General features: G+C 41.2%; 2 protein-coding genes across 2 annotated transcripts; both read right to left on the reverse strand.

Annotated features, from left to right (window-relative positions):
• Window positions 1-3,571: 3,571 nt before the first annotated feature.
• Window positions 3,572-7,825, reverse strand: LOC123880581 (kunitz-type serine protease inhibitor bitisilin-3-like). The gene is made up of 5 exons (XM_045928777.1): window positions 7,643-7,825; window positions 6,834-6,924; window positions 5,579-5,688; window positions 4,763-4,856; window positions 3,572-4,419 (listed from the first exon to the last, which is right to left on the reverse strand). Exons 1-5 carry the CDS (start codon window positions 7,740-7,742, stop codon window positions 4,299-4,301), a joined length of 516 nt encoding a protein of 171 aa, XP_045784733.1. The 5' UTR covers window positions 7,743-7,825; the 3' UTR covers window positions 3,572-4,298.
• Window positions 7,786-9,113, reverse strand: LOC123880572 (ATP synthase subunit b, mitochondrial-like). The gene has a single exon (XM_045928765.1). The coding sequence runs from the start codon at window positions 8,632-8,634 to the stop codon at window positions 7,861-7,863; it is 774 nt and encodes a 257-aa protein (XP_045784721.1). The 5' UTR covers window positions 8,635-9,113; the 3' UTR covers window positions 7,786-7,860.
• Window positions 9,114-9,115: the final 2 nt, after the last annotated feature.

The following is a 9,115-nucleotide window of genomic DNA, read 5'->3' on the forward strand; positions in this document are numbered from 1 at the left end:
TTGGCAATCGGGTTATAACTTATAAGGCGACCCGCACAAAAACGCATCACCCGCGCTATCCCGCACCACAGTTTTAGGATATATCCCGCACTGTAATAGCGTGGGGTCTATGTGGGTGTGTAGGACTCCGGTTGCCATCTCGAACTGTCGCGTACTACAGGTAAGTAGTATCTAGGTATGTGTAACTCAGGGATGGGCCAATCGAGGGCATACATTATTCGTAGACTTTTAGTAGATAGGTACTTTTGAAGACTTTATTTTTATGCAGGGCTATTTCAAACAAAAATCCAGTACTTACTATGAAAATGAATAGGTATGACCAATAACGAATTTACAGTCCGTAAAATTTTGTTCGAAATGACCATTATAGTGTCCAGTAACTACTTACTATATAGATGTCGTTCTGTGGTCATCATAATTAGGCGCTCTTATCCTTGATTAACGTTAACATAAAGTGCTTTTGCTAATGTATTTTACATTTTTCAGGTTATTTTTAGACTCGGTCAAACGCGTCACCACAAAATTATGTTAAAATTCTTCCAAAATTATCAGCCCTGCGATAGGTAGGGCGAATACCTACTTGATAAGATACTCCCTAATTGGCATAGCACCATTAAGGCTCGAAGTCTTCAGGCTTAATGAGGGCATGCCAAAATCACAGACTAAACTAAAAGTAGACTGAACAGACTCCCGGCCCACGCGAACAAATCCTACTATAATATATAGTATCTATTTGTTTGGTTATAAGTTAGAATGATGCAAATGTTGATTATTACAAGATTTTTTTTACGCAAAGGATCAGCATAGCTGCCCAGCCCAGAGGAAGGCGGAGGACTGTGTTTGGTGGCGCGCTCTTGGAAAGGCCTATGGCCAGCAGTGGACGCTTACAGGCTGAATGGATTGGATGGGATTGGATATTTTTTAATAAATAAATATGTAAACCCCTTTGGTTTGTAAGTTTGTACTAACAAGTTCTCATACAAAATTGTGCTTCGGGGACCTTTTTGGCACATTTTATGATCTCCGGGGAAAAATGGTGGAATACCAAAGAAAATCGCGAGAAATTTTCACAAGACACGTTCACGCTACCATTTATTTTTATTTGATACTTGAATTTTATTAGTTTAGTACGATATTTTCTGTGTATTTTAAAATAATTTATATTACCCACTTGAATTTCAGGTTAGTTTGAGTACTGGCAGAATATAACGGAAGAGAAGGATGCCATCTTCCTTTTAATAGCAACAGCGGCGCCTCTCATATTCCCTATTTTTACTTTTTTATTCATCCTCCCTATTTTTACCCGACTGCGGCAAAGCCAAAAGGAAGGGTTGTGATTTTAGCAGCCTATGTATTTATGTATGTTTGAATCCAGTTTCTGTATGTTGCACCGTATACGTTGCCCCTTATTCCCTAATAGATCCAACCAAGAACCCTATTTGGCACATGCCTCAGAAGTTTTTGTTTGATAAATTCATTGATTTTAGAAGAGAGCCACCCTTAGTTATTTCTGAGGATAAATTGATAAAATTTTAGACTTTTCTATGAAATTTAAACAATGGAGCTCCCTTCCAAATTTCAGCTGTACTTTTTGCGTGAAAGAGTAACAAACACCCATATATACACACAAACTTTCGCTTTTATAACATTAAGTAGGATATATACGTCATCTCTTAAACGAATAACCAAAATCATCGCCCTACTTGCCCCGTAGATATTCATTTCATCCAATTACAATGTCGCCTGTGTTCCCATTTTGTATTTTCTAAGGAATCTTTTCAAGGGATTAAGTACGGTTAACGTGAAACTATTGCGCCATGAGGCATACAGTAATAAACGAACTAAGCACCTTTTCGTAGGTATCAGTTATCACCGACATTCCGCAGCCCTCAGCCTGCACAGAGGAACATGAAAGTAAAAATGCTCCTGAAAACCCTGAATTTGTGGTTACATCATTAAAAAACAATTAAAATGTGTTTCAATTTTCAAAGTAAGATGACCATACCAAGTATGAAAGGGCTTTACATCTATATTCTTAAACAGATTTTTATTTATTTTTATGCATAATAGTTTTTGATTTATCGTGCAAAATGTCGAAAATATGACCCGAGTACGGAAACCTGGGTGCGCGAGTCTGACTCGCACTTGGCAGGTTTTTTTTATGATATAAGAGCAAAAAGTTTCCACGTGAGAAATTAAAACTAAATGTACGTGAAATATTTTGCGGGCATCATATTTTAATAAAACTGAACTCTATCGTACCATCGCGAAAAAATGTCAACAGAATCTCCGTCCTACTTAGAGCTAACCTTCTAGGGTTCCTTTGTTATTATTTTGATACGGAATCCTAAAAGAGGGGTCAAATGGAACGACGCAACGAGGTGTCGAGCTCATTAAATGCATTGGAGTGTTATAATAACCCTCTCATTAATCTGAAGAGTGCCAGCTGCCGGGTGGCGTGATTATGACTTTAAAATGAAGTACCCGTTTAAAATGAGACGGTTCAATAAATATTGATATTACAGCAAAAAACAGAGCACCCGGTGCAGATAGCCCTAATAGCCGCCAAGCTCCGGTAGGAGATGGCATGGTAGGGCCTTCGACAGTCCACACGTCTGGATTTAGGCGGCGTACAGGTCGTACGCCGCTTGAATCCAGCGGCTCTCTGCGACTCATTTGATGTCGTCTGTCCACTTAGTGAGGGGGGGGGGGGGGGGGGCTTCCAATTGCAGCACCTAGGGAGTTGGGACCCCAACATCTGTCGGTTTTCAGAACTAAGTATGTGCGCTGTCCATTGCCACTTCAGCTTCATAACCCGTTGAGCTAATGAAAATGCGCACTGTTGCCCAATTAATGAAATTCTCCTCGTGACCTCGTTGATCTACTGGTTAACATGTTTGTCTGCGGATGACAAGGTCCCTGGTTCGATTCCCGGGTCGGGTCAAATAATTAGGCATTAGGTTTTCTGTCAAGAAATTCTCAGTAGGTATTAGCCCGGAATTTGATGAATGGCGGTGTTTCACGGTGTATAGGTATCAGTAGAAAATATTGCACATCGAATTTTAGAAAGAGATTTCAGCTTTGCAGATCGTTGTCTCTGTCATACCTATGTGACGTATCGGCGCGTCGGTCTGAACGCTCTACAATATCATTATCTCGTACTAAAGTTCGATGTGCAATATTTTCTGCCGGGTACTGCAAAGCTTACGGTCCTGCGCCTGATCTCTCTCCAGTGTTATCGGGATTTCGGTTCCATCAGGTTATGAGAGTGAGGGAATAGATAGTGCATCCGTGTTTGTGCAAACATTTGTAGTCCTTTAATATATACCGAGCAGATGGCTACCTAATCTTTATGGAGATTGGTGGATGGAAATTCGGATGAGGCTAGAAGGACATTATTATCTTTCTACTAGACGATGCCCGCGCCTTCGTCCGCGTGAATACTTATAGGTTTTTGAAAAATCGCGTCGGAGCTTTTTTCCGGGATAATTTGTAGCCTATGCGCTAAGTTAGGATGTAATAATGTTATCTCCATTTCAAATCTCATCGTAAATATAAATGAAACATTATGTTAAGTGCATTATGAGTACATTTATGAAAATATTTTTAACAGAAAGTGGGTCGTCAGTACTGCATAACCTTAAAAGCTCGGATAGTGATGCTGCAAAATTAATTACTTGCAGTATACAAGTAAAACATTTTAGAACTAAAACCAGGTTTTAAAATAACATCATCCGCGTTTTAATGAGACGATTTTAATTAAAAAGTATTTTGCAGTTACATTTACCGGTTAAATCTTGCTGGGAGTGCCTAGCAAGAGTTTCCATCTCTAAAATCAACATCGACAAAATAGAACTAAGTAATTTACTACCCACAGTCATTTATGAATTAATATTAATAGGTACCTATGACTTCGCTTAGACCAGCACTTAAAATATTTACAGTAGGCAAATAACTGCGACTAAAAGAGGTCCAGGTCGCCGCAACAATCGCTGAACGAAAAGCCACGCCAAGAAAGGGGATGTTTGCGGCAGGGTTTAATTGAGGTCTGTGGCTCAAGTCTGCTGTGAGTGAAAGAGTTTCAGGTAGCTGCCACAGCCGCTGTACCAAAAGTCACGTTAAGACAGAGGTGAAGCAAAAAAATATGTTTGCGAGAGGGTTTGATTGAGGTCTGGTTTGTGCTCAAGCCTGCTGCAGGTGTAGATGCAGGTCACCGCTGCAGCAGAGAAGCTGCGGCCAGAAGGAAGTACAGTAAAGAATGACGTTTGCTGTAAGGTTTAACTGAGATCTGGCTTGCGCTACTTGACCCCGCTGCAGGCCGTGGAGCAGGCCTGCTGCGATCGGAACCGATTCCTGTTTCCACCGCAGCCGCTATAGGAGAAGCCCCGACAGCGTCGTATCGTTACGTCGTAGTACCAGCTGTAACCGGAATATTTGTTAGCCACTATTCCACTGGCGATTGGCTAAATCTAAACATAGTTTATTGAAAGAATAGGTGACTGACTGACTGATCTATCAACACACAGTTCAAACTACTGGATGTATTGGGCTGAAATTTGGCATGCAGATAGCTATTATGACGCAAACATCCACTAAGAAAGGATTTTTGTAAGGGAATTTGTGTGGTCCACGCGGACGAAGTCGTGGGCATCGTCTAGTAAACTAGTAAAACAATATATAATCAACAATGTAATATAATCTGCCAAAGCATTCCTTCCTCTGTTGCATCTAAATACCTAACATTCACCTTTTATACAATTACCTGGGATGATAACTATTGCAACGTCCAAAGTCGAATTGCAACCGACAAAATATTCTAGGCGCAAGGGCTGCGGGAACCGGCTTAGCGCCGACATCTGTGAGGAATATATTTACAATAAACTGGGTTCCTTTAATTTAAACTAATATTTACTTAAGGAATATTGGTCAGACAGCCAATCTATCCATCAGGAGATACTCCACTTAACGCCAAGTGAGATCCATCTTGTTTTTTTTATTATTTATTGTTATACGGCAATAAAAACACAAACTGTGAAAATTTCAACTCTCTGCTTATTACGGTTCATGATATTCAGCCCGCTGATAGACAGACGGACGGACAGTATTAGAGGGTTAGTAATAGGGCTCTATTGGCACCCCTACCAAACTTCGTACACAACAAGTTATCTCTATGGGTCGTCCCGTAGAGATAACTTGTTGTGTACTCCCAAAAAACGTCGTGTCAGGGGGGCACCGATATCTTCAGATTTCGGAAAAGATCCCGGAGCCTACTAATACGCGCTGAGGGAGGCCCCCAAAGTAACGGTTCCAGTAGTACAAATCCTTCCTAACCGGTCATCATAATAAATTAAATAATTTCGCCCCTCCACACAAATTCAAAGTTTTCGGATTGTTTCCTTTACGTGTGCTATAAGATTTACCTACCTGCCAAATTTCATACTTTTAGGTCCACGGGAAGCACCCTACAGATTTCTTAACAGACACGACAGACAGACAGACAGACAACGAAGTGATCCTATTTAAGGTTTCCTTTTTTCCTTTTGAGATACGGAACTCTTAAAAAGAAATGGGTACGTACCTCGACAAGTATTGTGGCAGTCGGATAATGTGGTGAAGGTGTTAAGATTAAACGGACAGTTTCCGATAGAGGACGTCTTGCAGTCCTCTAACTTTAAGTCATAGTAGAATCTGCAAAAGTAATTTTAGTTATTTTGGACTCACTATAAATATTATAAATCTTCTTACAATCTTGCTAGAATGTATTGTATTATTGGAGATACAACCAAAGGAAACAAAAACATTTCTTCTCATTTTACCTTTTTTTTCGTGAGGAAAATCCGCCATAGATACCTACCACCGGCAGTAGTTATGTCGGACTCCTGGCGAAATTCCATCCCACTGCTGATGACGGAGCTTAAGGGACCGACCACACCTCGATACTCCGCCAGCGGATGTCCGCCTCAGCAGACCCACCACTGGGATACTCTGTGCTCCCTGACAGCCTTAGAAGCATACCGAAAACACAGCACACCAACCAACCCGAGGACCACACTATGAACGGCGGACCGCCCCATGTCTATCATCCATAGGTCCTCCCGAGGGCTAAGGTTTGCAGGGAGGGCAATTCCCATTCCACGTTCCCCATACTCAACATCTCGCTCGCCCGTCACCAAACTGGACCGGTGGGGCTGCCAGTGACTCGGTGGGTGATGAAACCTCATCACCAACCACTATACACAGCCACACCCTCCACTCCTGGGGCTATGCCCCATGGGTGCGTCTACTGCGTCCTCTGCTCGGGACACTCAGAAGGACGCGCGGACAAAACCACCTCCCTGCCACATCAATTAGCCGTGGCTAACAATATTTCACAAAGAGAAAAATCGTTAACCATGTTACCAGGGTACACCGGCCCAAGCGCTGCTGTTACTCACAACACTCAAGCTCACGGGGAGGTTACCTGGCTGGTACCCCCTTCTCATTTTACCTGAGACAACCTAACCATATCGCATTTAGACGTATTCTTCGTCCTAGAGCGTTCTCGATTTAAAACTATTAAACCTTTCAAGTTGACCCGCGTCCATCTTAGACTGCATCGTTGTCACCAACACTATTTTTTTTCTAAAAGCGTGGACCCCATTAAAAAACCATAGCACTTAAAATGGTTTTGGTGTACAGCTTTCTGGTCTAATTAGAGCCTAACTGACTAGCTTCAGTTCCAATAGAGAAGTGTTTAAGTAGGCTTTTAGAAGCATTTATTTATTATGTAATTGGTCTTGCGATGCGAATACAAAATAATAATTTATTTATTTATATCTAGCCATAAAACTTACCTTTGCCGTGACCACCCGGTTCCATCACAATCATGACCATTCGGTTGAAACTTGCAGATTGTTGCTTGATCCAGATTTAGGAAATGAATGTCTAAAATATTTGAGTGGTTTCAAAATAGATATTCGAAATTCTTTGAATATTTCATTAGGCTCCAAAGTAAGAGCCTTTCTTTAGAGCCTCTCTAATCTGAATGTGCCTACTTATAACTTAAAATTTAAAAAACCCCCGACACAAAAACTTCTATAAGAAAACTAGAAAAGAGCTGATGACTTTCAAACGGCTGAACCGATGTTCTGAACACTCTCGATCAAGCCACCTTTCAAAAAAAAAACTAAATTAAAATCGATTCATTCATTTATATTTACACAGACAGATACACAGATACACACGTCAAACTTATAATACCCCTTTGTTTGGGTCGGGGGTTAATAAAAGGAAAAGCTGACTCACTGACTGACTGATCTATCAACGCACAGCTGCTCTACCGAACAGGTCGGGCTGTTGGCATGCAGATAGCTGTTATGGCATCCTAAGAAAGAAAGTATTGGGTAAAAAAGTGGTTTGAAGTTTGTGAGTCCACGGGGCATAAGCTAGTAATTTATAATTACAAATTGTTTCTCAGTGACCAGCCTTCTTGATCTTATCCCCAGTGATTAAAGACTTTTCACACAAAGGCAGTGGTTGAACGCCTCACGTGTTGAATGCTCGTGAGGCGTTTAACATCTGCCCTCAAAGACTTTGCTTCGTGATGACCACGAACGCTCTGCCAAGAGTGATACGACGAAGAAGAAGTGGTTGAACAACTTACATTCAGGCGTCGTGGTACAATTGCTGTTGGTTCTATTGTTTTTGGTATTGAAACATAACACGGGTAATATAAAAAGGTATCCAAGAAACCAGCTCGGCATTTTAATTTTATATCAATGGTTACAAAACAACAGTTATTTTTTATTACACATAAAATCTATTGAATTTTTCATCACCATGACATTTGCTAATTTAATTCAAAGATAACAACAAAACGCGTTATTTTTGAGCAGTGCGACTCGCTAAAGCGGCTATGTCTTCTATAGCTTTGTTCAGATATGCTTTTTCAAAATCTGGGGTTATAGATTTCATGACGTTGTTAAGAATCCATTGCAGCATCCACTTCTGCTGGATCCGGGCGCTCGTGCGGTACAGCTTCACCTGGTAGTCCATACGACCTGTCACGGCGAGGAACATGCGCATACATCTCTCCCTGTAAGCAGCCTCAAGCTGCATCGCGATGTTCTCCTTCTTAGCATTTATCAAAAGCTCCTGACCTTCAGCTCTCCACTGAGCTTCCTTGGCATCTTTGACAGTTTTTTCGAAAACGCTTAACTCATTCTTTCTACGCTTCTCCAACTCATTGGCGAAGTCATCTACGTCCTTGTCTAGCATCTTGGCGAGTCCGGGCCCGAGCCTCGTGGCAGCCAAATACATTATCGGGACGATGGACAAGGCGGTGTAATATTCGTGTTCCATCACGTAGATTTCTTTACTGAACAGATAGTTTGCGACGACTATACCGAACACGTATGGGCCGGTGACGCCCGTTTTTGGATGGAAGAACAGGAACCATTCCTCAGGTATGAATCCCATGCGAACTTTTCCCGGTTTCTCAGCCCGTTTCAGCGCTACCCCGGAAGAGTCCTTGCTAGAGCCACAGGCCGGGGTGATTTTTTGGTGCCGAGTGGGGCATGTTACCGTGTGCGCCAATATTACAGATGTTGCGAATTGTTTAGGACGTAGTAACTTTGAAATACTATGAATAATCATTTTTATAATTACTATAAGTACTTAGTAGCAATCTTCGAGTAGCAATCTCTAATAATGATTCACGTCATAATTCTCTTTGATATAGTAACTTTGACATATTTATCTCCTGGCGTTTACCAGTGTCAAAAAAAGACATAATTTCATTTGAATTTTACTCTATGGTTTGAACCACAGACAGAACTTTTTTTTGTTCGGTTATTAAGGTTAGGATAAAAATATGTCATAGAGATCGTAAACAATATATTTAATAAAAAACATAGCTCCTCCCACTGATTTCTTTCTCGATGCTTCTACCATGCCTCTACCACAGTAACTAGCTGTCTCTATTCTACCTCAAGTAATTTGTACTGCCAGTACAAACGTGAACTAGTAAAGCTCAGTAAGATCGACAAGCTAGAAAATCGTTTACGTCTCATCCTGGATTTGCAGTTCAGCAGTTTTGGAAGTTTGAAAAGTTTTCAGATACACTATACCCAACGTG

The sequence above is a fragment of the Maniola jurtina genome, chromosome Z, assembly GCF_905333055.1.
Source record: "Maniola jurtina chromosome Z, ilManJurt1.1, whole genome shotgun sequence".
NCBI lineage: Eukaryota > Metazoa > Arthropoda > Insecta > Lepidoptera > Nymphalidae > Maniola > Maniola jurtina.

Excerpts from the sequence above, each read along its gene's own strand:
- LOC123880581 (XM_045928777.1), bottom strand. The coding sequence starts at position 7,742 with ATGCCGAGCTGGTTTCTTGGATACCTTTTTATATTACCCGTGTTATGT. Across the intron at positions 4,857-5,578 it reads CTGCCACAATACTTGTCGAG|ATGTCGGCGCTAAGCCGGTT; the intron begins GTACGTACCCAT and ends TATTCCTCACAG. Across the intron at positions 4,420-4,762 it reads TGCAATAGTTATCATCCCAG|CTGGTACTACGACGTAACGA; the intron begins GTAATTGTATAA and ends TTCCGGTTACAG.
- LOC123880572 (XM_045928765.1), bottom strand. The coding sequence starts at position 8,634 with ATGATTATTCATAGTATTTCAAAGTTACTACGTCCTAAACAATTCGCA.